Consider the following 27,079-nt stretch of genomic DNA (forward strand, 5'->3'; position numbering starts at 1 on the left):
AGAAAGCTGCAGCTGATTCAGAACGCTGCAGCTCGAGTCCTCACTAAGACCAGGAGGGTGGATCACATCACTCCAGTTCTGATGTCTTTGCACTGGCTTCCTCTCCAACAAAGAATTGACTTTAAAATCCTGCTGTTGGTTTACAAAGCACTGAATGGTTTAGGGCCAAAATACATCTCTGATCTGCTGCTACCTTATGAACCATCCCGACCCCTCAGGTCGTCTGGGACCGGTCTACTTTCTGTTCCCAGAGTCAGAACTAAACATGGAGAAGCAGCGTTCAGTTTTTCTGCTCCACATATCTGGAACAAAGTCCCAGAAAGCTGCAGGTCTGCTGAGACCCTCAGCTCATTTAAATCAAGATTGAAGACCTTTGTTTGCTGCTGCCTTTAATTGAACCACATTCAATTAATATATTAATCAATTTCCTGCATTTCTGCATTTTACTGTTTTTTTATTTCTTAGTTTTTTTAAATGTTTTAATGCAATGAATGTTCTTAATTGTTTTTAAATCTCCTTTTCTTTTGATGCTTTTAATGGTTTCATGTGAAGCACTTTGAATTACCTTGTTGTTGAAATGTGCTATACAAATAGACTTGCCTTGCAAATAATCAGAAGGTAAAAAGCAGAACCACCTCAGGAAGTACAGATCTGCAAACATGTTGCCTGTTTAAAGCCTCATGCCTGCAAGGAAAAACTAGCAGCTGGTGCAGACTGTTAAACAAAGATGTTCTTTGAAATAAAGAGTGCTTGTGAAGTTAGACAAGTCATGATACTGAATAGAACAAAATATTGGCTCTCCGTTTGTGCTCTTTTTTTGGTGTCTCCACTAGCAAATGACAAGCGTACAAAGGAGAAACAAAAGCTTCCAATAATTCCTGACACGGCAGCAGCCATCTGCCATGATACATTATATAAGTCTGTCTGCTATGGATACTATACATAATGTAATAACTGTTCGGGCATTGTGTTATTTTGTTTATAATCAGCTGTCATGCCACGCAATAAAGGATATTTCTTTCACAATTTGTTGTTAGCAAGTTAAAAAAGTCATCTGCCATTACTTATCAACACTGAACACAAATGTATACACACAAGCCATTATAGACATCTCTTCATCAGTTTACTTTGTCTTCTGCAGGCTTGTTGAAACTCGTTACAGCAGCTTTCACAGGCTGCATTAATATTGGTTCAAACTGGTGACTCTTTCCTCCGAGTCTTGTTTATTTCAGTTTGCAGTGCACACTAAAGGAAATACGTGAAAACAGGACAGTTATTAGCATTACGGTAACAATACTAGTGATCGGATTTCACTTATGTTGAAGTCATCCTTAAGGTTTCATTTAAGCCATAACACCTGATGGTTGCATGTGATACAAGAGCATACCATGTTTGCTCCAAAAAGACGATACACAATTTTACTGAGTGCTGCTTGAACGAGCATTTCTGCAGTTTGAACGCACGTCTGAAATAGATCATGAAATGAAGGGAACACCAACTCTTAAACATTAGGACATGTTCACTGCAGTTAAACAGGAATGCAAACTAAACTAGTGTTTAGATCTAATCATCACTGGGTAGTGCAACATGGTATGTTGATCATATGTGACGGGACCTACATGCTCTGCCACTTATTCTGTGAACTAGTGTAAACTATGTAGTGTGATGCAATCTGATAGATCAATCATCTATCAGTCTACCTGCGATGTGCAACCAACCATGACTTTCTGGTCACTAAGCGCAGTAACAGACATGGCCATGACTGATGCAACTTTGCCGTTCAGTCAGCATCTTTCTGACTGTTGAGAGTGATCTCTCACAGCAGAGTTTAGTTTTAGGGCATTACTTCAAAAATGTCACCTTTATATTTGTGTGTTAGTGTAAGATCAACGAAAGGCAACACTATTCACTTTTTTCAGGCTGTTATGACACTTTATTGACAGGTAATTCTGCTTCTTACACAGATGATTTTTTTTAATTCAGCTGGTGCCCACAGATCTTGCCATCTGAAGAGAGGGAGTCAGACAAGTATTGATTAATAAACTATTATAGATTATACATAATTATTCTCATTAAAATGAAGCAGCTGGATTCTCACCTCATGCAGTTGGCAGGCTTACAAAGGCAGTTGCTGTCACCCAATGATCCAATTCTGAGGGATAAGAAAGAGGAAGTTGAGTCCACAAGTTATGTCACTAGTGCACTGTGTGAAGCTGCCACTAAAAGTTCAGAAAACCGAGTCTCACCACAAACAATCTGACGGTAATTCCAGCTATTTCAGTTTAGAGTTCATCACAACAGGAGCAGCGAGTTGTAGTTTTTTCAGACATGGGAAGCATATTCACCTGCACAATCTTTAGTCATCTGGTGCAGTTTGACAAAGACGCAGGATGGCAACGTCACATCTTACGGCAGCTCATGAGCCGTTATCTACAGAAGGGGAAACAAGGTTACGTTTTGTTAGTGACATTAACTTTGAGTTACAAGTTACAGAACTGCATCTTCCAATGTTCAGAAAACCGAATCTCACCACTAAACAATCTGACGGTAATTCCAGCTATTTCAGTTTAGAGTTCATCACAACAGGAGCAGCTAGTTGTAGTTTTTTCAGACATGAGAAGCATATTCACCTGCACAATCTTTAGTCATCTGGTTTAATTGGACAAAGACGCAAGATGGCAATGTCTCATCTTATGGTAGCTCACAAGCCATTTTATCTATAAAAGGCAGAAAACAAGGTTACGATTTGTTAGCGACATTATGTCAATTAATGTTGAGTTACAAGTTACAGAACTGCATCTTCCAATGTTCAGAAAACCGAATCTCACCACAAACAATCTGACGGTAATTCCAGCTATTTCAGTTTAGAGTTCATCACAACAGGAGCAGCTAGTTGTAGTTTTTTCAGACATGAGAAGCATATTCACCTGCACAGTAGTCTGGTTTAATTGCATCTCATGGCAGCTCACAAGCCGTTTCATCTACAGAAGGGGAAAATCAAAAGTTACAATCCGTTAGCGACATCAAGTCAATTAATTTTGACTTACAAGTTACAGAACTGCATCTTTAAATGTTCAGAAAACCAAATCTCACCACAAACAATCTGACGGTAATTCCAGCTATTTCAGTTTAGAGTTCATCACAACAGGAGCAGCTAGTTGTAGTTTTTTCAGACATGGGAAGCATATTCACCTGCACAATCTTTAGTCATCTGGTGCAGTTGGACAAAGACGCAGGATGGCAATGTCTCATCTTACTGCAGCTCATGAGCCGTTATCTACAGAAGGGGAAACACGGTTACATTTTGTTAGTGACATTAACTTTGAGTTACAAGTTACAGAACTGCATCTTCCAATGTTCAGAAAACCGAATCTCACCACAAACAATCTGACGGTAATTCCAGCTATTTCAGTTTAGAGTTCATCACAACAGGAGCAGTGAGCTGTAGTTTTTTCAGACATGAGAAGCATATTCACCTGCACAGCATGAATCTTTAGTCCTCTGGTGCAGCTGGACAATTACACAGCATGGCAATATCACATCTTACTGCAGCTCCCAAGCCCTTAAAGCTACAAAAGGGGGAAAACAAGGTTATGATTCGTTAGCGACATGATGTCAATTAATGTTGAGTTAAAAGTTACAGAACTGCATCTTCTAATGTTCAGAAAACCAAATCTCACCACTAAACAATCTGACGGTAATTCCAGCTATTTCAGTTTAGAGTTCATCACAACAGGAGCAGCGAGTTGTAGTTTTTTCAGACATTAGAAGCATATTCACCTGCACAGCATGAATCTTTAGTCATCTGGTGCAGTTGGACAATTACACAGCATGGCAATATCACATCATACTGCAGCTCCCAAGCCTTTTCATCTACAAAGGGGAAACCAAGGTTATGATTAGTTAGCGACATGATGTCAAGTTACAAGTTACAGAACTGCATCTTCTAATGTTCAGAAAACCGAATCTCACCACAAACAATCTGACGGTAATTCCAGCTATTTCAGTTTAGAGTTCATCACAACAGGAGCAGCTAGTTGTAGTTTTCAGATAGGCCGCATATTCACCTGCACAATCTTTAGTCATCTGGTTTAATTGGACAGAGACGCAAGATGGCAATGTCACATCTTATGGCAGCTCACAAGCCAGTTTATCTATAAAAGGGGGAAAACAAGGTTACGATTTGTTAGCGACATTATGTCAATTAATGTTGAGTTACAAGTTACAGAACTGCATCTTTCAATGTTCAGAAAACCGAATCTCACCACAAACAATCTGACGGTAATTCCAGCTATTTCAGTTTAGAGTTCATCACAACAATTGACAACTAATTAGTTTACTAACGCTTCAAATCTACACAGACAAATTAAACTAACCTCAGTTGTGACTCGGCATCTTGACTGGCTCCATTTTGACTAGTCTTAAATAAAACAAAGTAAAAGTATAATGGTATAAGTACCATTGACAGTTTGTAAAGATTGATCATCACAGAATTGCAGTTTTGGACTCAGAACAGTGAGAACGAAACATCGTCAGTTGTCGCATCAGACGGCACTTCCTATTCACAGCTTTCATCATAGACATCTGCATTGAGACACATTAGGGTTTTCATCACCGTAACTGACCTTGTAGACACATCAGGAGGCCCAGTTTATCCAATGTATGGCCTGTAAAACTTGTGCAAAGAGCTGCCAGCAGGAGGGCAACCTATGGAGAAAAAAAAAATTAAAGCATTAGAGATATTTATAATAAAAATCACGAGTTTAATTAACATTACACTAAGACAACACTCTAAACTCATTGGTAATGTTTTAACATATGATGAAAAACCAACAAGGTAATTTTGACAAACACGCACGAGTTTGACTTTTATATGAAACACATGCAATAGTTGCAATAATGCAGTGAAACGACAGAAACTCATTGAAAGCCAGGCTGAAAAAATCTCACTTCTTTTTCATTTTGTCCATCTTTCGGGTATTCTGCACGTGGCTGCTTGAGGCCCTGTCAGGATAACGCTAACGTTACACTTACGCTAGCAGATACCTCGCCTTGTCAATCACAGTCTCAAACTACAGCGCTACTAACGTGTTGCTGGGTCCGGAAGTGGTGCGTCCTTCTATACATTGACTACTTTTAACAAGTTAAATGAAGAGCGCGGTGGCGGACGCACCTCTAGTCTCAACAGACTATTTGGAAAGAGACAGAATAGTCGCGATGGCGAAATATTTAAACCCTTAATGTCGCAGGAATACAACGTCACTTGGTCTTTAGTTTTGGCGCGCGATCAACTGACTCAAAAGGCATTCTGTCGCCCTCTGCTGTACCGGAGGGTAAACATCACGACATCGTACTGGTGTTTTTGGATGAATTTACTCTTGTGTGAATAAATAATTCAAGTCAAATTTAAATACGTAATATACGCCACTATATTTAAGTGTAATGATGTAGACAAAACCAGAAACTAAAATGACTCTCAAGCATGCGATGGCAACTTAAATGTTGCACATGTAAATATATACGAGCCACATCCTATGAATTATAATGAACTAATCTAATTATTGTAGAATATAAAAAAATGTAAAAAATACCAGTTGGCCACACGTTGGCGCTGTTTCACGGTTTATTGGCGGGTTTTCCCAATAATTACACGGAGAGTCTCATTAGTTGCATGTCTGTAAGCTTCTCAGTCCGGAGACTCAGTTCGTTGCTGTGAGCATCATTTTGTTCCGGGTTTATTTTCTCGACAGACTTTGGAAATCACATCTCACATCTTTCCTTCTGCATTTTACCACCCAGCAGTTTCAGGTAAAGTTGATCAACTTAAACCTGTTTTTAGATTGTTTTTATTTTACACAGCAAGTTTATTTTTTGCTCCATCCTTTATCTGCAAACACACTTATAACACACCCTTCTTTAAATCTTGATCTACAAATTGTCCAATGAGAAATGTCACGCAGTGTTGCCACATCACAATTTCATCCGATCTGACTTGATGATGTTAGTTCACTGCAAACTGTTTCTGATTTAGTCTGCAAATATTTAACAACATGTTAACTTTCTGTTCGTTGCTCTCTTTCAGGAAAACTGTGAAGACATTAACTATCCTTTCCTAGTTTTGCGTGTGTGTGTGTGTCTTCTTGAAGTGAATGAAAAGTGTGTGTTTGCTATCAGTCAGAGTGGCACTTTGAAGGTGTGTGCGCATTGATCCACTGCAGCAGCATGTTGCCACCTGTGAAGAAGGACCGGGTCATTACTCAGCTCCCAACTGTTAGTGACAAACACTCACTCACACATGCCTTGTAATACAATTACAGCTAACAGTGCTGGTGCTGATGATGAGGGTATTTAGAGTCTTAAATGCTGCTCTTTGTTTCTCTGGAAATGGACGGCTGCAAATTTGGAAAATGTTGCTCCAGCCTTCGACATGTGATATTTGAGTTACATTTAAGATAAAGCAATGCCTCGTTTCATTGCAACTTCTCCGCTTTTTAGATTTGATTGATTTAATAGCCAGGGGGAAAAAACACTCAGTGTACCTCCCCTCTACTTTTATTTTGACTGTCCAATGATCCTTTTTCAATTGATTTCTTTCCATATCCTCTCCCACTTTCTTTAGTGTTTCAGTCCGAATGCAGCGCTGCACACCAAAGATGGCTTCCACCCACAGGTGAAGGCTGCATGCCACGTACAGAAGACAGACACAGTGAGGTAAAGTCACAGAGGGGTGAACCAGACAAGACACCACCCGGCCGCCCTTCCTGCTGCTACACACACTGTGATGTCTTTAAATTCAATGAATTAGTTCAGGCCGGGCCCTTCAAGTCATGCTGAGTCAGCTGACAGAGCTCGACCTCACCCTTCACATCTGACTGCATTGATCTGTTGGTCTATTGAAAGGACAAGGCCGATGACACATAAAAAAGTCGAGAAGTCCATCTCTCAATACTACCCGACTGTAGTTTCGTAATAAAAATAAAACCTCAAATTGCTAAATCAGCCGGGCGCTTCAGTTTTTAGTGAACGTTACTCAAACAGGAGAATATGTGCAGTTGTTGGGGACTGTTTTTCCGCAGAGGAGTGATACAGATTTCGTGAGAAAACAGAGCTATTATCTCTCTTTTTCTCTGATAATACAATTTATGCAGAAATCCTTGAGTTTCACACACAAAAGTAAGAGTGTTTTAACTTTCAATATATTTCGATTTTTTTGTTTGGCAAGAAAGATTTGATACAAAACTGCCTATAAGTTGAGTGCATTCATTGAGTGAAGAAGAGTGTGACGGTGGGAGGTTTCAGGACTGAGTGATGTGTCCTGGGTTGATTGTGAGTGTTGTTGTGAGTAAAGGGACCACAACAGTTGCAATGTGTTATATATTACATTACATATACTTACATTACATTACAGTCATTTAGCAGACGCTTTTATCCAAAGCGACTTACAATAAGTGTATTCAACATCGTTTATACAACCCTGTGTTGTAGAATAATACAAAATGTAACCTTGCACCTTGAAAACTGATGCATTCGGTAGATTTGACCTATTGGCGGTTTTAGCTATACAGCGACCCCTGACCCCTGGAGTTCCAGTGATAAGGGCGTCATGCATGAAGTCTGTTCAAGGATCAAATTTAAAGCTACAGCTACTTATTTAAGAATATCTAAACGTTTAAGGGGGCTGTAAGGCATAGAAAGCAGTTAAATAACGTCTGCATGTCACTGATCACGTTGCTGTGTGTTTGATGCTGTTGTTGTTTGGAGTCGTGAATGACTGTTTTAGGCTTTCTGTTGCCAGCTTTAATATCGCGAAGGTCATCGTGGTGGGAGATGTTGCGGTTGGGAAAACGTGTCTGATCAGCAGGTAAGCAGCAGCCGTGAATACTTAGATCAATTTAAAGGATTGTGTGGCTGTCTTTAGATTTGTTAGTAGATTTTAGTCTGATTTGAATTGTGGTTGTATTACTTGTTGAAGTGTTTTCCTCTGCAGATGTATATAGCTGCCATTCTGGATGACTAAAATCTTTACAGGTCAATGACTGTTTTGCCTTTTTTAATTTCACATTTTTGTGGAAGTGCTACAACGCTGCTACGGAAACACTTGAATACGTAGACACATATGTTGTAACTGAGTTACAACCCGGTTAATACATAAGTGAGATAAGGAAACCAAATTTATTAGATCTGAAATGTCAGTCAGGGTTAAGACTATGATGATACTGCAAACCTGTGACTATTTGTTTTTTCTCCAATCATTTAGTATTTAATTAATCAGGTCAGATAAAATGAATTCATTCGGTCTGACTGTTGATCAGTCAACATTTTCTATTCATCAGAATGAGTAATCTCTTTAAAATCACCTCATGAACCCGTTTTAATGCTTTCTCTTGCTTTTATTCTTTTTTATTTGTATTAATTGTATTGACATGTTAAGATTATGATTGTTGTTAATAATAATAATAAGAAGAAGAACACGAAGTAGAGGAAAAAGAAAAAGAAGAACTCACTTATGCACCACACACATTTACGACATTTTCTGAACGTCAGAAACGTCTCTCTCTCTCTCTCTCTCTCTCTCTCTCTCACTCTCTCTCTCTCTCTCTCTCTCTCTCTCGTCCACTGTTCCCTTGTTCCTTTAAGGTTTCGTAAGGGTGCGTTTGATAAGAACTACAAAGCAACCATAGGAGTGGATTTTGAGATGGAGCGTTTCGAGGTGCTCGGTGTTCCCTTCAGCTTACAGCTGTAAGTATGTCGCCACACACACACACACACACACACACACACACACACACACACACACACACACACACACACTGAGCCCTCAGCAAACTAACTCACTTCCTGCACTGACTGATCATCGGGGTCAAATGGGTCAACAAGGTCTTTTTAATGCTACAAATTGAAGGCCTCGCATTATGTAATTACATTTCTCTGTGTTGGCTTTCGTCATGCAGGTAAGTGCACGTGTGTCGAATTCTTGTCATTTTAAAGGGGACAGCATCCACACAGCTCTTCTCTCTCCTCTTCCCGTCATCTGCACCAAATATCTCAAAGCTGCATCTGATCTATTTCAGGTGGGACACTGCAGGTCAGGAGCGCTTCAAATGCATCGCTTCAACGTATTACAGAGGAGCACAAGGTGAATGTAGCTCGGTCTCCGAAGCCAAGTGTTAAACGTCTCACCTTCTACGAAAGTGAATGAACAGTGTCGTCTCAAACACCTTCTCATTGTTCGTACCGTCTGTCTCTCCAGCCATTATAGTGGTGTTCGACTTGAGCAGTGAGAGCTCTTTAACACATGCCAGGTGAGGAATTACAATCGAATTATTGTACCACTAGAATGTCATTTGAAGTTGAATAATTGTCTGTCTGACTATGCAGGCAGTGGCTGGAGGACGCCATGAAGGAAAATGACCCGTCCAGTGTTCTACTGTTCCTTGTCGGTACCAAGAAAGACCTCAGTGTAGGTGGAATTCATCAAAAACGAGTCACTTGATTGATTGATTGTCGATCGACAGAAAATAAAGCTGTTTATTTGACTAATTGTTGCAGCTCTGAATATCTTACCATGATCAGTCTATTTCTATAGTCGCTTGAAGCTTCATCACTTTCATCCACTGCCCCGTTCCAACTGCCTTCTTTCTGTTTCCCTCCTCAGTCTCCTGATCGGTTGGTTCAGATTGAGGAGGAAGCCATCAGACTCTCTGAGGAAATCAAAGCAGAGTACTGGGCTGTGTCTGCCAAGTCAGGTGGGAGTCAATCGCATGTTATAATGAACAAATCCCCATCAGTCATCATCCCTGCATGCTTTTCATGTTCCGCTTTGTCCTGTTTCTGTCTCGCTCAACTCTGTCCTCCATCTTTATTGATCCAGGAGACGGTGTCGGGGACTTCTTCTTCCGCGTGGCCTCTCTGACATTTGAGGCAAACGTTTTGTCCGAGATCGAGAAAAGTGGCTCGAGGCACGTCGGTGACATTATCAGTGAGTCAGTTTGCTCAATTAAGTCTCATTAGTAAGACGGCAGCGTCACACTTTTACCTATTTGATTTATTTACTAATTGATCAGTTCCACAATTGAAAATCAGTTTTTCTCACGACATGTGAACCCAAGCAGTGCTTCAGCCTATGGTCTGTATCTCTGGCATGTCTAAAGCTGGGATCAGAAAATCTAGAGGACAAGACAGATGTTATTAAGACACAAAAATAATCTTTTTTGATTTTGTCGACAGAAGTATAAAACTGAGTTTCTCCACAAAAAGATCAGCAATGCCTTACTCCATCTTCGACACCTCAATACGCACAATTTGTTCTTCCCGAAGATGTAAATCTTAAACAACTCACAAATAAACAGCAGTTTAATGAATCATCACTGAATCAGTAAACATTTCTCAAACAGAAGTAAATAATGTGTCTGCACGGGGCTATTTGCAGACGCAGATTAATACAAATGTAGTGCTCAGTGGTCACCAACCGTCTTTGCTTGTTTGTCCATAAAAGTAAATGTGCCCTTTTGTTTTTATCTCACCAGAGTTTTGTAAAACAAGGGTTACCATGTAGACATGACCATCACTTGCTAGCAGTCTTCTTCTTCCTCCCGGCTTCTGTGGAAGGTAGCATCGCACTGGTTCTCTTGATGAAAAGACGATGGGATTCTTGCATTGGATTTTGAAGTTTTTGCAGAAAATAAGCTCTGTGGCAAACAAACATTTATGACACTTAAACTTAATGAAATAATCCTTTTGGGATTTTAAGACTCATTCCTGCAGCTCTGTGTGTGAAACCACATCAGGAATGCATATCACATCAGGTCTGTTTGCACGAGCACGAGACAAACAAGACCCTCCATAGTGCTACTCGTGATTGTAATCTCTGATCACAGATTCTACAACTGAGAGCAGTTTTTATCACAAAGTGATTTTTTCTTCTCAGATTGTTTGCTGTGAAGGGTTTTAGACATACTGGATGAAAAAGTCTTATATCTTTCTTATCCTTGAATCTTTCCTTGAATCATTTTGCGTCCTCCAGGTTGGGAACCACTGCTCTGATAGATGTATATATATGGCATCCTTCATACACTTAAAATGATCTACACTACCCACGTTTATGGTTATGAAGGAACACGTCTCCCAGTACAACAGTGTGGCTCACTTAATGTTCAGTTCGTTGTTTGTATTTGCTCCACACAGGACTCACAGACAGAACAGAAGCCGATCACAAACCGAGCAAGAGGAAATCCAACTGCTGCTGATGAGAGAGAACGGCCGCTTGGAGACACTTTACTGACCACACAGCAACACAGAACGGCACAATGAGGCGGGAAATGAAACTCAGCACGCTCGTTGTGGAGGTCACGAGTAGGCCCCGTCAATAGCGATGTAATATCTGTAAAAGCTGCATTTGTTTCCTCTCAGGAATGTTTGCGCTGCTGGCCGGGGTTACAACAAATAAAGCCTTGTGAGATGCTCGTTAGCATTTTTATGAGAGAAAATCCCTCCAGATGTGTTATTAAATGGCTCTTGCTTTCATAAATAGTCCGTCTGTGGCAACATCTTTCTCACACATTGGAGAAAATATCAGCACCACACTTATGTGCGTTTTTTTATTTTTGGTTTCCTCGCTGGTCCTCTTGTCATGCGTCTGTGGTGCTAATGTGACGCATACGCCGGCTCCCATGACCGCAGTCAAACCCACAACACATCTCTGTCCTCTGAGATAACCGTTCTCATGATCTCGAAAAAAAGGAGGGATTGTTTCCAGGGACAGAAACAAACAGGAAGTTACATCCGAGACTAATTGATTCCCTCACTCAGTTAAGTCACAGGAGGAAGAAGTCTGCATAATGTTCTCTCGTCTACTATTAAACACGCAGACTTTTATTACAGCTCTTTAACTGCTTTTGATCGCTGTCTTGTCTTTCTATTGAAGTGAAAAAAAAGATAGATTGTGTAAACGAACCATGAAGAAAATTCCTCACATTCTGTTCTCAGCTAATCATATTTGTACCGTGAAGAAACACACACACACGCTTATATGTACATCACATGTCCAGACTGCCAGTTTGTTTCCCAAATTAGCACGAACAAGACTCAGGGGTTTAATATGAACACTTTTATTAAAGGGCTCACAGGTAGAAAAGGTCATCAGCAGTGCCAGAGACATCATTTCTCCTCAATCACCAACTACCGCCGAACCAATCGCAGCCACGCTGAGAAAGATCTCAATCTGGCAAGAGACGTAAAACCAAGTTTACTCCAAAAACATAATTATTTAAAACAATATGCATATTATGGGACCATACTTTGCACACCGCAAAATGAAGCATACCATTGAATACCAGCGCTGCTCGTTTGTACTGTGGCATAGAGGCACAGCAGAAAATAAAACAACCCGATGCATAAGTCAAGAGGGATGCAGAGTGTGGCTTAAAACTGCCACACGACGATCACAATAGAGATTCAATGTGTTTTAAACAACAATATATTCATTCTACTGAAATAGCTGCGTGCAGTTCAGAATATTATACATACAAACGCAGTGGGAAGTCAGTTTGATAGTAGCTTCTTCTGACAGTGAACTCATCCACTGGAACATCTTTAATTTGTTTTTTTACTGTCGATACTGTCTTGAGATGAAATGCAGCAGCTGTGTTTCGGGAGATCACATCCTGCAAGGTGGCAAGCGTCAAATCCCAAAAAGTGTCAAAGGCTAAAATACTCACTGAACAATGAGGACACGAGAGCCAAATTTGAGTCAACTTTTCAAAAATGACACTGACATGACGAGGTACTTCCACTTATGGGTCACTAAAATCAACCGTTTAAAAATGCGAAAGCGGCTTCTTCTGCGCCGCCTCTCATAAACGCAGACCAAGTCTTCTCAAACAAGCACTGGTGCCTTGAATGTTAGTCCACAGAGAATTCTCAGGTCAAATAAGAGTGAACAATACAATAGAGGCCATCTACAGGAGCCAAATAAATGAAGTCAGCTGATCATAATACAGCACGTAGTGGAGACAGACGACTAGCAGTAACTCGAGCTCACATGAAGGTTTCTCCTTGAATTCATTAAGTTTTTTTTTCTTTCTTAAATCAGCCCGCACACTTGACGGGTGTGTCGGTACGGTCCCAGGTGCGTTTGGTTTCGACAGATGTGAAGAGCAAAGGCTTAAGGTTTAAACAGAAAAAACAGGCTTTATTTATTCTGACGCATTCCATACAAAAAATTATATTTCCTGGTTGGCTTGGCATAACGCTATTTTGGCAACTGCTCGCAAAAATCCAGCAACTGTAAAAGGAGGAAAAGCGGATTCTGGAAACTGCAACTGTGCCCCTCTGTCAAAGCCATTCATGGATCAAACTACAACCAGTCGCAAAAAATAAAGAAAGAAGGACAGCTTGTCTGACATTGTCTGTTTTAGGTCCATATCCTATATTAAACTGCTGTCTGATATTCAAGTTTCTTTTTTTTGCCATTGTAATGACTTTCTGCATGACACATAACGTGTTAATCTGACTGTACAGAATACTGTGCAGCCAGAGGAGTTGGCTGCATTTCAGGAGGTGAATTGTCTGGGATGACATACAGGAAGACAAGAGGAAGGAAGGAGGAGCCGTGATACCAGACAGATAAACTGCAGCTGCAATATCAGCGGGCGAGTATGAATGGACAGTCAGGGGCTCATGGGCTGTGGGAGAGAGCCAATAAAGGTGGAGGGCTATCCAGACCAAGAAGCGGCACGAAGGATGGAGTTGAGTTGGGGCGCGGGGGGTGTAGCGACTCCCCCCTCCATGTCCTATCGGTCCATCTCGTCCAGTAGGGGCGTGGCGTCTCCGGCGATGGACATGGGTGTGCTCTCTATCATCGGGCTGGGCGACGGTCGTGGCGTCATCCTCTGGGTTTTCTTCCTCCCCTCCGCCTCTTTTTCCTTCAGCCACTGCTCCGCCATCTTGCCCCAGTCCACTGCAGAGGCGTTGCTGCTGCCGGCCCTGCAAGGAGGGAGGACAGAGGATTTCAGTCAAATACAGTGACAGATTGAATGGCAGGCTGCTGCTGCTTGGTCTTAAATGATGCAGATTGTGGGTTTAGCACCATCTAATAGCAGCAAAACAAACACTCATCGATATCGTTCAACTGGTTGGATTTGAGTTGTTGAATCTTACATTTCTTATCACTGGGGTGATTACTAGGATCACTGTACATGAATGAGTACATGAATAATCTGTTTCACTACCAAAGAACCAGGATGCCCTTTCAGGTCGCCCACGCATATTCCCGTTGTACTTACTTTGGCGGCTGCGGCGGCTGCTGCTGCTGCGGCGTCCTTCCTCTGGATGAGGTAGAGGACGACGGCGTGCCGGACGAGTGGCTGTTGTGACTGCTGTGGCCGTGATGGCTGTGGTGCGACACATGGCTTCCTTGGGGATGGCCTTGTGTGTGAGAGTGCGAGGACTGCGGAGTGGTGCTGGTGTACTGCGGCGTGCCCAGGGCCTGCTGGCTCGGTGTAGTGTAAGAGTAGCTGGGCGTCATCAAGGGCGTCGTCATGGGCTGCTGGGGTGTGGCAAATACCTGCAGAGGAGGAAGTGCTGGTGATGAATGTGGCTCAAGGAGTTACCAGAGAAAAGCCATGACATGCACCTGCACTCACATGATAAGCAGAGGAGCTCCCTCCTCCTCCTCCTCCTCCCGTGCTGCCACCGTAGCCGTACTGGCTGGAGCCCCACTGTGCGGGGGTGGTGTTGGGGTTCTGGCCCTGGCCTGTGACTGCGGCGATGGCACTGAACATCTGGGAGGTCATGTTGCGTGGGAGGGCGTTGACAGCTCGCGTCAAGTCTGGGGAGGAAGGAATACATTAGGAAATACCGTAGTCAAATGTACTACAACTCCACTCAAATGTAGATTGTGTGTGTACGGAAGAGAGCCGGACTCACCTGCGATGTTGATGTTGGCTGGGGTGGCGTTCAGGGATGCAGGCGTCCTCGTTCGGCTGCTGTTGCTGGGAGTGATACCTTTGTCGGAGGGGAAAACGTTCATAACCCACAACATCCTTCGACTGGCGTAATATACACTGTAATTAACATTAGGTACAGTGCTTCCATACCCGGCACAGGCTCTTGGTAATGGTCCTTAAACCAACGGAATAGTCCATTCACTGTGGGAAATATCTGTGAACGATAGCGGAAGCCATCCGGGGTGATGGTCACATACTCGACCCTAGACAAAGAAAGAAGATGACATGTTGAAATTCAGTTCTACTTGTATTTAAACCCTGTCGTCAACAAATGAAGTAAAAAATGTCTCGGCAGATAAACAGCTGTGCGGTAGAGTGGATAAGAAGGATGTGGTGCTGTGACATGAATGACATCTGAAGTCGCTGTGGACCTGCGCATGTCACCATATGTGACTGTGATTTGTGATATTTAGAGCAGCGATTCTCAACCTTTTGTAGCTTAAGGCCCACTTTGGATTGTTAAAAATATCCATCCCGTATAAATAATTAACAAAACATGATAATAAAGGAAAAAAACGGGGTGTATAATTACATAATATATATTCTGCTTACCCTCAGCCATCACTGCCGCCATTATGAATCAAAATTTTGTGTATTCTCCCACATCCCTTCTTTAATTTAAAAAATAAAAAAAACAAGGCAACATTAGCTCGGTGATAAGCTATTCAAATGTAACTGGTCATTGAAATTGGGCTTTGTTTGAAATACTGTGTTTCTTAGAAATGTGCATTTTTTTAGCACATTTAAATATGAAAAATAACTGGCGTTGTAAATTATATATAAAAAATAAATATAGATCTAATCTAATTTGCCACGAGATAAGTCCCGCCTCCCCAGTGATTGAGAATAGCAGCGCCTGCTGTTTCTGTGGATTTAATATGAGCCTGAGCTGATTTGAGGAAAGACTAATGGAACAATTATCTTTGATATCGGCCTCCACTGAAATCAGTCCAACTTGTTCATTCAACATTTTCAATTCATGGCATCATGACAGCGAATAATCAGAAAACAGAAGAGTCAAAAAACATTCCTGCTCACCGTGGTTTTCCGCGAGGCTGGTAGCCCAGTATGAATTTTCCGGGCATCTCTTTACACGCCGAAAGAAAGTAAGGGATAAAAGTAGGCTTCTCCCGCTTTGTCTTGACCAACAGCTCCTCCATTTTCTATTAGAGAGAGAACAAGACAAAACGAGATATGAGGGCTGCAACTCGCGGCAAAAAAACAAGTAGTAGAATGAGACGAGTTGTCGAGTTATGTAAGAGTAACGAGTAATGATATCAGAGTGAACAAGTATACCTCCTTGATCCCCCAGAGGCCGTCCTGGAAGTACTTATGCCCCAGTAGATCCCTGGCAAATGACGCCATAGGCTGAATATACCGAGCAGTGATTTCATCCAGATCTTCAAACTCCTGCAGAGAACGCAACAGACTCTTGAGGAACATGCAGCAGCCAAAACAGCACTGATGCGTCACAACACATCTTCTGTAGGCTTGACTCATGCGAAACAAAGAGGAAACCAGCGTACTTCACTGTTGATCCAGAGAGTGTGGCCCAAGCTGAACGCGTTCTCTTTGCCTTCTTCTCTCACATCCACATGCTGGTAGATACCATCCGCCACCTTCAAGACGTCACACAGTTAGACTGGGATATGTTGAGCGACTGCCACGTTAATAAGTACCTCTCTATCGGTTTCTTACTTTCCAGGTGACCGTGAGGTGGTTCTCTCCCTTGCTGCTGGGTCTGATGATCAAGTCTCCCTGGTCCAGGGCCTCCATCATCTTCTCTGCCTGGTTGAAACTAATATTGTGGAAGTTGGGGTGGGCAATCACACGCTTTATGTATGCTGAAAAGACAGAAAGCAAACAAACAGTATAAGGACAGTGATGTGAAGGTAAATGTTAACCAAAGTGTATTATGAGGAAACAATACCCAAAGCGCACTGTTCTATTCGTTATTTCGATTCAAACAACTTTTATCATTATTATCTCTGCCAGGAGGGCCGTGCAATCGCCTGTGTCTGTCCACAGCTAATCTTGCATTCTGCTGCAGCAAACAGAGTATTCTCAGTAGATCTGCATTCTCGTTAACGCTGTTATTATACTAACGTGTTCGCTGTTGCTTCTTTTTGAGCTCCTCCTCCTGTTTTTGGTCCTCGGTCTCTGTGTCAAAGTCATAGTAGCTGTCTTTGGGGAGCTTCCACTCGTTGGCCTTGTCCATCAAATCGGAGGTGCGGCACGTGAGGTCGACGCTGAACTTTTCAATGTCGATTTTCATGATGCGACAGTGAACCGTCATGCCCACCTGAAGGAAGAGGAACAAGCGAGTGTTACACAGGGGACACAATCGACAGAAACAAGACAGGAAGCGCAGAAATAAGACAACAATTAATCACGGATGATGTCAGGATTGGGAAGTTTAACTGGCACCAACTGCAAACTCTCAGACATTCAAATGTTTACAGGTGACATTGATAAAAGTAAAAGAAAGCAAAGCACAACAAATATCACAAAAACAAACGACGCCTCACCTTGACCCTCTCCTCGGGGTGTTTGACCACTTTGTCACTGAGGAACTTGGTGGGAATGAATCCCTGGACGCCATTATCTAATCTGGACCGCACCCCGATTGCCTGGCCTGGACATGAACCGCTGTCAAAGTGATTCCACACCTAAAGCAGGGACACAAGAGAGTTTAGATGTTAGACTCTCGGCTGTTTTGTACGACTAAGTCGTCAAAAGAAGAACACTCGTGTGTGCAGTACCTCGCTGAGTTCAGGGAAGTTGTCCTGCTGGCAGAAGGGACACTGCCACAGCCCTGTGGAATCATTACGGATGGCCTGGTCGTAGCTCTCTCCCTGAGGCCGCCGGTGAGCAATACCAGTTACTATACTGGTGATCAGCTTACCTGGAAGAAAAGGAGGGAAACGCATCAACCACACCGGCCGACAGAGCTGCAGCTGTACTGCGACTGGTGCTCCAACAACATCATTCTGCGCTATCGTCTTAGTGCTAGTGGGTAAGAATATATGATTGATTGTTTTGGGTGAAAATGAATTCAAGAGATAAATATGTTTACTTCAGTGTGGTGTATATTACCAATATAAAAGGTCTCCGGAGTCTCCTTGGTGAGCAGGTTGAAGACCTCCTCAGTGTTGGGGACTCTGTAGGCAACTCTCAGGTCTTTGTATCTGCAGCTCAGCTCTGCACGGATATCATACAGAGTAATCCCCTTGTTGCCGTAACCCTACATGGAACCAAGCACAGAAGAAAACAGGAGTGAAAACTTTGTGAGAGGGTGAGAAACACTTTTGTCGGACGGCGTTTAGAGTGCACAGCTGGAAGGAGCCTGGTTTGTCTTTTTTTTTTACAAATTGAATATATCGTTGAATTAAGAATATTCTTTGACAGCCCTATTCCGCACTGTACAATATTTTATCCAAGCTGTTCATGAATGTCAGACATTGCTGCGGTCACAACACACACACACCTGTCTCTCAAGCTCTTCAGCAAAGGCATCCAGGTCCAGGTCTTTGAGACGTTCTGGGTTTTCCAAAATCTCCTCCAGAGCTCCAGCCGGGTTGGCATCTTCTGCCGACTCATCATACTCGAGGGCGTCCACAGCCATCTTGCGAGCCCACTCGTACGTCTCAGGGTGGACACGAGATCCATCCAGAACCTCAATGTAGGAGTCGGTACTGTGTGGAAGAAAAGAAATGCTGATTTAAAAGGCTGAATGGTCGATCACAACTTTGTCTGACAACAGCAGTATTAGATACGATGGGAAATAGTCTGAGCGTGTAACAGACCCCTATACAAGGTACCAACCTGTCCCCAAGCGATGCTGTGTCGATCTTGATGAAACCAGCGCAGTTGATAAAAACTTTGGGTCCCATGTGACACATTGTGACCAGCTGAGTTCTGTTTTCAAGTCGAGTGTTGTTTTGCTTCAGAATCTGCACCAAATACAAGGACCATGGTGATCATCAGTTCAGCAGAAAGGGCTCAATACTTTAGTATGCGACACAATAAATGAATGAATAAAAACGTACCTTGAGCAGCTGGGAGCCCTTTCTTGGTCCCAGACCACAGACATACTGGACGAGGCTCTGAGTGTGAGGGTGGGCGATGGCCTTGTTCACATCCACTCCGACCTCATTAACGCGGTTGATGAACTCACAGTAAAGAGCGCAGAGCAGATCTTCCTTCATCACATGTTCCTGACAAAGACAAAAACTCTTTCACACAATTGTAGCTACAGAATGACGCTTCATTTGATATCTACAAGCGTCTCATTTTAACAGCCATTAGTGAGGTTGGAGGAGCAAAACGTCACATCATTATCTTAATACTGGTCAACTGATTGGTTGATTTATTATGCATCTGACTAGGCTGAGAAGAATATTTAATGCTTGTTCCTGACGGATATGTGATGGTCTGTGTGACGCTACAGGAGAATAAAAGGTGGACAAACAATGTCAAAAAAGCAAATGTCACAGGAAACATTGTAAAACTGGCCGTGATCAATTTTAAACAAACTATGTTTCAACAATATACAGCAATAGATGGAGATAAAAAGAACTTTCTTCAATGTCTCACCTGTAGCGGGTGTAGTTTGAGGCAGAGAATGTCATCATCACTGCTGCAAACCTGAGCATACTCCATCAGCGGATCCTGGATCTTCCTGGCTATCGACACAGCCTGTCGCAGTAAGGGAGGGTAATCCCTAAAATCCGCCTGCGCAGATAGAAAGCAGAGGGTCGGGAATAAATGAGCAGCAGAGGGAGCATTGAGCCACATCTGGGATCCACCAGTTAATTCAATTGCTGTGGTTACCTGCCATTGTCAAAGAGCAAAACCACTGATGTTCCTGTGCTTGTGTATGATGAAGATAGCACGGTGAGGTGTTAAGCATTTACCTCAGATCTCTTGCTGTTCATGTACAGTGTGGCCAACTCATTGTCAACAAGTTCCACACCAACAGCAGGCAGAGAGGACTCTTGCTCAAGCTCGCTGACAGTCCTCTTGATGTCCTCCATGATCATTTGAGCATCTCTGCACACATACCATTATTTTACCATCTCCGTTTAGAACTTGTAAATGCTGTTCAAAATGTCCAGATGAAATCAAGTATTTACCGGCTTTCCCCAGCGACAGCTACCACGTGAGGCTTCTTGCCAGACAGAAACTTCTTGAGACTTTCGATGTCGTGGGCCTGAAGATAACACACACACACGCACAAATGAGCGATCATCTCAAAGGATCCATCCATCCGAACAAAAGCATCTGTTGACTGCAGAGAAGCACGGTTGCGTCCTCTGCATGTACCTTCTTCTCTCGGTCATCCTCCCTAAAGGCGTTCCTCCTCTTCATGAAGTAGGGCAGACGCAAGAAGTCGACCACCTCCCCTTCGCCATTGATCAGAGCACAGAACACCGGTGTATCTCTGCTGCAGCAAAGCAAAGTTCGCAAGTAAGAACCTGAACATAAGTGTGTCTTTTATGCAGTAAACTGTGCTTGGTCTTACACGGCTGTAAGAACGTGCAGTATTTCTCCCACATTGTAAAGTGAGATCTCTATTGTCAATACCAAAAAATTGTAGCTTATATATATGAGAAAAAGAAAATTGTGTGGGGTGTATACCTGCTGGGCGCATAGGCTACACCCAGCACGCGAATGCCTTTGCCCTGACTCTCGTCCATCAGATCATCGTCTTCCTCAACCTGCTGATCTGGCCGGTAAGGAGACACCTTGAGCCAGTTATACAAGCGACGACAGCAGGACTGTGAGGAGAAATGAACAGCAAAATGTTCACAATGAGTTTACTGTGTTATTTTTCTCTGCGTAACACTACTTCAACAATGTAATATTACAATGTATGGCGACAGATATCATGGGAACTTACCCTGACAATGCTCTCTTTGGCCTCAGTGATCAGTTTGCTCTTGAGCTCCTTGGCCATCTGAGGGTAGAGGAACTGAGTGAGAGCTCTCTCTATTGCTAAGGTCCGCTGCCTGTTCCACTCCTGCACCTGGTGACTGAACTCATCCCTGTAGTAGAACTGCTTGATCTCATCAAAGTACGTCTGGTCCCCAGCATACCTGAGGGAAGCCAGAGGAGAGAAGCGGAGACAGAAAGGAGAGCCTTAACATTTCCACGGTCATAATTCAAAAGCGACACGTTCCACTGACAAGGATGTGGATTAAAAAAAAAGTAAACTGCAGCTTAAAAACAAATTAAACTCAAGGGGCCTATCCTACTTATCAACCCTCCTTTTCACCAACGACCATGCTATACAGACGCTAAAAATGGCACAACACATCAGGTCCTGTGCTTAATAAATGTCCTATGACCAATGGATGTGTACGAACAACAGAAGTGACAAGAATAATAAGACCTCGGGATGTTTGTATATTTATGATTTCCTCCATCTGGTTGATTCAATCTGACTTAATGTAAGTGGCCAAAATCATGAATTATTCAACATTGATCTTTCGCCATTTCACTGTGCTTACCCTTTGACCCCGATAAGGTCGATACAGATGTCAATGGAAAGCAGTCCCTCCTCCTCTGCCAGGCACATCTTCAAGAACTGATCCCCATTCAGCTCTTTTACAGCCTTGTTCTTAAGATACTTGAAGGAGTAGGCAAAATGAGCCTCGTCTACCTCCTACAGGAGGGAAGCAAATGGCAAAGCAGATTTAGATCAGATTTAGATTTTTCTATTTAGGATCAGATGTGTGATTATCTTTTTGATTTTAAATGTCTGTGAATAAATGTATCCGTACCTTTTTGCCCTTCTTCGTAGGCTTGATGTTGATCTTGGCCCTCTCCTGAAAGGTCTGTCGGAGAACATGTCTGACCAGCGGTTCACGAGCAAGCTGCATGGCCACCATGTACCTGGTTCCTTCCAGCACTGCCTCGGGAGTGCTGAACTGACTGCAAACATAATCTTTGGCCAGTTCCACAGGCTCGGCCGGGAACTGCTCGGTCTCGTGACGCTGGTAACTGTCTCTCAAATTCTCTCCAAACTGCTCTGGAGTTAAGCCAAACTTTTTAGCCAAGCCATCTGCAGGAAGGAAGAAACAGAGAGAGAAGTTGAAGTGCTACCAAGCTAGGAAAAAACAAAACAAAATACAAATGAATATAGTGATACTTGAAGACTGGGACTGTTGTGTGCAAGGTAAAAAAAGAAGACCAACCAAGTCCCACGCTCTGACAGATGGTGTACATATCTCTACGAGACGCCAGCTTGAGGTCAGGTCCTTTCTGTTCTTCTTCTTCTTCTTCTACCTCCAACTCCTCTTCTTCACCTAACGAGGAAACAAGCAAAATCGGTCATGGAGCAAATTGTTACAGTAAGGCTCAACTCCTAACTGAAGAATTTGTTTCAATTAGAACTCAACAATTCTGCAGAATCTGTCCATCATCTAATGTTCAATTCAGACGCGTTCATCTTACCATCCTCGGACACTTCTTTGATTTTCTTGAGCCTCTTCTTGCTGGACTTGGCAGTGTTCTGCATCTTGGGGATGTCTCGGCCGTAGTAGAGCAGGAAGTGGTTGTACACATCACACAGCTCTTCAAGAGTCTGCACATCTTTTAGCCTATAAGAAAATGATAAAATAGGGTTGAAAGGGACAGAAAACTGTGTTTATCGTCGACCACCATGTGACCTTTATCACTTTCTTCTCCTGCAATTATTCCTTGCTTCGTGCAGTCACAACCAAATACAGCCACACAACACATAATAAGAGATTATCTCTTCAAGCCTGGGCCCTTGAGACGTACCTCTCCGTGTCAGCGGTGTCCAGAGGACGGATGCCGTCAGCCAAAGGTTTGTCGGGGTCGGCTGAGATCTGCTCAAACTGGTAGGACTGCATCTTCCGAAACAGACGGGTCAGGTTCTGCTTGCGTGACTTCAGTTGAGTCCACTGGTGGATGACAAAGTTGAAGTCAAGAAACCAGAAGTGTCAAACAAAACGCCAGGATGGTGAAAACAAATGATTGGGAATGACTTAAAACAATGTTTAATTCATCTTATAATTGATTATTGTAAGATTGGCTGTGCACCCAGAGGATCATACAACGGCTTTCTGTTCAGTCTGTAATCTATTGCAATACCAAGTTTACCTTTTCATCCCACTGCCACACCTTCCACAGGTCATTGATGTTTAGCTCTGGCTCCACATATTCTTTCCTGTAGAAAGCGATGAATGGGACCTGGGGAAAAGAACACGATGAAATTGGTTCTTTGCGATAATGCATCCTTTCTTAAAAGACATAATATTATTGTTTTTTAGAAAAAAATGTAACTCATAGGAAACAGATGAAGGAAATGTATTACATGGGTACGGTGAGCTCAGTGTACCTCAAATTGTTGATTCCTCATGAAGTTGAGGGCCTCTTTGATCTTAGCAATCGTGCTGGGACCTTTCCGGCTGAAGTTCGTGGTCGTCCCTCTGTCTAAATAATCTGTGCTCTCCTGGTTAGGGCACAGAAAAAAGAAGAAAGCATCTAGATGTGATCTAGAGCTAAGGAGAATCCAATGATCTATCCCACAGAAAGGGGAATCTAACCAGGTATCATGACTGCATATCGCATGGATGCATTCCTGAGTGTCAAAGGACGTACCTGCATGGAGATAGTAAGAGTGGAGAAGCCATGTCTGAAGATCCACTCTGCTTCCTCTTCCAGCTCATCATCCTCAGCAGGTTTAACAGGGATAGACCGTAACTATAAGACGGAGTACAGATCAGGAAAATATTCACTCAAATTTGATCAGTGACTAAATGAAATGTCACGGCTTAACTATACATAAACCTGAGAAAGCAGTCATTAAGAACCTAGATAATAATAATAACTTTATTTATATGAATGTGTGAAACAGTGACAACACTGTTAGCATCAAAAACACTGACAAACACACACACCTGGAACCTTTCAGGCATATCTGTTGAGCGGATCTCATTGTCTTGGTCAGTCATGTGACTACTTTCCAGCTCACTGGGCTCGTAGATCTCAAAGATGCTCTTCCTCCCCTGCCTCCTCTTCGTCTGCTTCTTGGGCCGATCCCAACTCTCTTCATCCTGGTCCTCTTCCTCCTCCTCCCCCTGGTCGTATGCGTCTGCGTCAAAGTCAGCGAAGTCAAAGTCTCCGCCAAAAATTTCTTGGGCCTCCTGGAGGGCTCTGTGGGAGGATGAACAGCGAAGAGGAGAGAAGCAGTGATTGAGTGGTTCACTTCACTCATGTCTTAAACCAGTTTGCCATTTTGTTGTCTCATTGTTACCAAATACAAATATTTATTAGCATGCTTCTTGCCCTGCCAATGATGGATCTTTTATTGGATAGATTTGCTGTATATTTTGCTATACTCACGCATCCGTGTATCCTGAGAATTTTTTGCCCCTCTTTTTGGTGATGGGTTGGCCATCATCATCAACAATAAAATCGTCTATATCTGTAAGACAAAAGCAACACATTTAAAACAAACCAATTATATACCACTTTATTTAGAAATCAAGCGTGGGACTGAGTTTACATTACTCTTTTTCTATATTATCTCGCAGCTTTTTAGATACTCGGGTCCACACAGATCGAACCACCTTTATTCCTGGCCTACCTGACTCCTCGTCCTCTCCTTCTTCTTCATCATCTGCGTGGTGAAGAGGCTCGTCGACAGCCTCGCCTTCCTCCAGCTCTCCCTGATCATCACCATGAAAGATCTCATCTGCGATCATGTCCTTCTGGTCGTCATCCTCTTCGTCATCATCAAGCGTTTTTACACGTTCATATTTCTTTTTCTGTGACACAAGACAAATACAACATCAGTACTGCTAGAATAAACTTTTTCAAGAGTACGAAAATGTTTGTACACACTTACTACCGAGATAGTAGTAATGAGAAGCCATTCTTACCCTCCTTTTCACTTTTACACCCAAGTTCTCCTCAATTAGGTCCAGATCATCGTCATCGAGGTAGTCATCATAATCTGCAAAGAGGAAAAGTCTCAGTCAGAGGAAACAACTGCTACGACTGTAAAGACAATGCTCTTGTAATTTGTGTTTATTAAATTAAATGTTATTAGAGTATTATAGAATGGCGATTCACCTTGAATTGGCACCAATCAATTCTGTTTTATATTGGTAAATAACTGCTGACTAAGATACTTGGAAAAACACTAATATGAGGTCAATTGTATTATTTCTTCTAGACAAGGTACACAATAAGGACCTGGTCTGTTCCGAGTTAAGTTTGTGTACTACGGTGACTAACCCTAACCCGGATAAAGATGTTTTAAGAAAACATATTTTATTATACTTTATAACATATGATGCACTTACTGCGCTTTTTACGGCGATGCCTGACTTCCTCTTCTGAGTCACTCCCCGCTGCACTTGCAGTTTTTGCACGCTCTTCCTCCTCCCCTTCCTCTTCTCCATCATCAATGAGTCCGCGTAAATTTCCTCGCTCATCCTGGTCCTCTGTGTTCTCTTCTTCCTCTTCATCTGTTGAGAAATTAAGAGATAAATGGTTCACACGTCATGCAACCCCACCTTTGAAACACATATCCAGAACTGAACAATTCAAATCGTACCATCTTCCTCCAGAAACCTCTGGGTCTTTTTAGGCTTGAGGTCTTTCTCATCAAACTCCTCCTCTGACTCCTCGGCCTCGCTCTCAATAAAGTCGGACATGACTGCTGTTCCTAAGAAGAAGATAGATAGATAGTTACTTTATTAAGAAGTGCAAGAGGCTGTCAGTAAACATTCCCAACACCATCAAAGCATTAGCCACAAATACAAAAGCTAAACACACACATGCAATATGCTCCAGTGTTATGATGTCTTTGCAATATCACTGCATAACATCCAATTTTCATTCATTCCTGCTTCAAGATTGGAAACAATTATTTTATTTCACACTGTCTGGGAGAATAACATATATATTCTTCATCAGCTTGTTCGAGCTCTTCGTTAACATTAAATGACAACATTGAGTGAAATATTAAAATGCAAGTTTGTTATGGTTGCACCACTCCACCAAATGGCGACATTTAGGTATATTTCTAAGGTTTAAGATCTCCTCCAGAATATAAAAATAAAGTGTTGTGTGTTTGAACAATTGTATTATTTTATTTTCATTTAAACTGACCATTGATTTCATTCTAACTGCGATATAGCGTGCAACAAAACTAGATTTAGCTGGCGTTTAAAGAATAAAATAAAAAATAACGTGACCTAACGTTGTCGCATTGCGCACACACAACACCGACGGAATCGATCACTCAAACGCGATTAGCGCCTTGCTTTAACGTTAAATGTAACAGTAGCTAACGTTATCGAGATGATACCTCAGCGTTTCGGTCAACAAACTGGCACGCTAACGTTATATTGGGAGTACTAGTCAACAACGTTAGCTTACTTTACTGTAAGTTACCTGTGAGCTAGCAACCACCAACTAACGTGAGCTACCTATCCTAGCATGCTAGTTAGCTAGCAAGCAATCTCTTACCAAGTAACGATAGCTGGCATTTAACGTCATTCTCTCGTTGTTGGTTTGCCATATGTATTGTACGTAGTAATACATCGGCTGACAATGAAATAACAACCAACCCTATTTCACTGTTTGTAGAAATAGACCAAGGCCTCTGAGCCAACGTCGCAGTCTAACGTTTTGCACATCAGTGTTTTAGCCTAGCATTAGCTAGAACGACAACAACAGCCAACTGCATACTCGTTGGCCAGTTAACGGCGGTAAGCTGAGCAGCACAGTGATAAGGTCGCCACGTATCACGGAACAATTGGACTTACGCGTCTCACTGCAGTGGTATACTCCGTTAATGTTTACAAAAATAACGGGATTGTGTTGTGTTTCGGGGAGCTTGTACTTGTAAAAATGGCCGACAACGAGCGGCGTGATGGCAATTCCGGGATGCTTCCATCCTTCTGAGTAGAAATGTGACGCCCCCTGCTGGTTCACCTTGATTCTACACAAAATGAAACAACTAAATAAGACTAGTTACACAACATAACCATTGCTAGTATTTAATGAGGATATTTATCACATTATCATAC

The 27,079-nt window shown here is 42.4% G+C and overlaps 2 protein-coding genes and 1 long non-coding RNA gene across 8 annotated transcripts; 1 reads left to right on the plus strand and 2 right to left on the minus strand.

Annotated features, from left to right (window-relative positions):
* Positions 1-1,910: 1,910 nt before the first annotated feature.
* On the minus strand, positions 1,911-5,189 carry LOC306788218. 4 transcript variants are annotated; one of them, XR_013772583.1, is made up of 12 exons: positions 5,035-5,189; positions 4,626-4,707; positions 4,377-4,420; positions 4,068-4,154; positions 3,781-3,873; positions 3,477-3,569; positions 3,193-3,277; positions 2,928-2,981; positions 2,631-2,717; positions 2,346-2,430; positions 2,099-2,152; positions 1,911-2,006 (listed from the first exon to the last, which is right to left on the minus strand). It is a non-coding gene; the product is annotated as an uncharacterized lncRNA (long non-coding RNA). The 4 variants fall into 4 exon arrangements; XR_013772585.1 differs by having other exon boundaries at positions 4,951-5,189; XR_013772586.1 differs by having other exon boundaries at positions 2,247-2,430; positions 4,951-5,189.
* A 505-nt stretch (positions 5,190-5,694) lies between these two features.
* On the plus strand, positions 5,695-11,502 carry LOC306788213 (ras-related protein Rab-34-like). 2 transcript variants are annotated; one of them, XM_079283626.1, is made up of 11 exons: positions 5,695-5,808; positions 6,083-6,270; positions 6,620-6,711; positions 7,796-7,861; positions 8,638-8,739; positions 9,072-9,136; positions 9,251-9,302; positions 9,379-9,460; positions 9,656-9,746; positions 9,872-9,979; positions 11,158-11,502. In XM_079283626.1, the coding sequence occupies exons 2-11, from the start codon at positions 6,223-6,225 to the stop codon at positions 11,244-11,246; spliced, it is 795 nt and encodes a 264-aa protein (XP_079139752.1). In that variant the 5' UTR covers positions 5,695-5,808; positions 6,083-6,222; the 3' UTR covers positions 11,247-11,502. The 2 variants fall into 2 exon arrangements, with proteins under 2 accessions (XP_079139752.1, XP_079139753.1); XM_079283627.1 differs by having other exon boundaries at positions 11,185-11,502.
* A 589-nt stretch (positions 11,503-12,091) lies between these two features.
* On the minus strand, positions 12,092-26,893 carry supt6h (SPT6 homolog, histone chaperone and transcription elongation factor). Of its 2 annotated transcripts, none has more exons than XM_079283614.1 (37): positions 26,816-26,893; positions 25,600-25,710; positions 25,346-25,510; positions 24,920-24,993; positions 24,625-24,805; positions 24,381-24,462; positions 23,936-24,191; positions 23,637-23,738; positions 23,374-23,487; positions 23,136-23,225; positions 22,794-22,936; positions 22,464-22,609; positions 22,205-22,315; positions 21,791-22,071; positions 21,518-21,672; positions 20,908-21,103; positions 20,646-20,785; positions 20,331-20,448; positions 20,141-20,217; positions 19,922-20,057; positions 19,602-19,739; positions 19,055-19,222; positions 18,831-18,958; positions 18,493-18,700; positions 18,102-18,249; positions 17,768-17,910; positions 17,534-17,674; positions 17,112-17,307; positions 16,704-16,849; positions 16,532-16,624; positions 16,302-16,415; positions 16,044-16,168; positions 15,096-15,208; positions 14,926-15,003; positions 14,643-14,827; positions 14,283-14,563; positions 12,092-13,983 (listed from the first exon to the last, which is right to left on the minus strand). In XM_079283614.1, exons 2-37 carry the CDS (start codon positions 25,697-25,699, stop codon positions 13,791-13,793), a joined length of 5,265 nt encoding a protein of 1,754 aa, XP_079139740.1. In that variant the 5' UTR covers positions 25,700-25,710; positions 26,816-26,893; the 3' UTR covers positions 12,092-13,790. The 2 variants fall into 2 exon arrangements, with proteins under 2 accessions (XP_079139740.1, XP_079139739.1); XM_079283613.1 differs by having other exon boundaries at positions 20,331-20,451.
* Positions 26,894-27,079: the final 186 nt, after the last annotated feature.

This window comes from Melanostigma gelatinosum (assembly GCF_949748355.1).
Source record: "Melanostigma gelatinosum genome assembly, chromosome: 14".
Taxonomy (NCBI): domain Eukaryota; kingdom Metazoa; phylum Chordata; class Actinopteri; order Perciformes; family Zoarcidae; genus Melanostigma; species Melanostigma gelatinosum.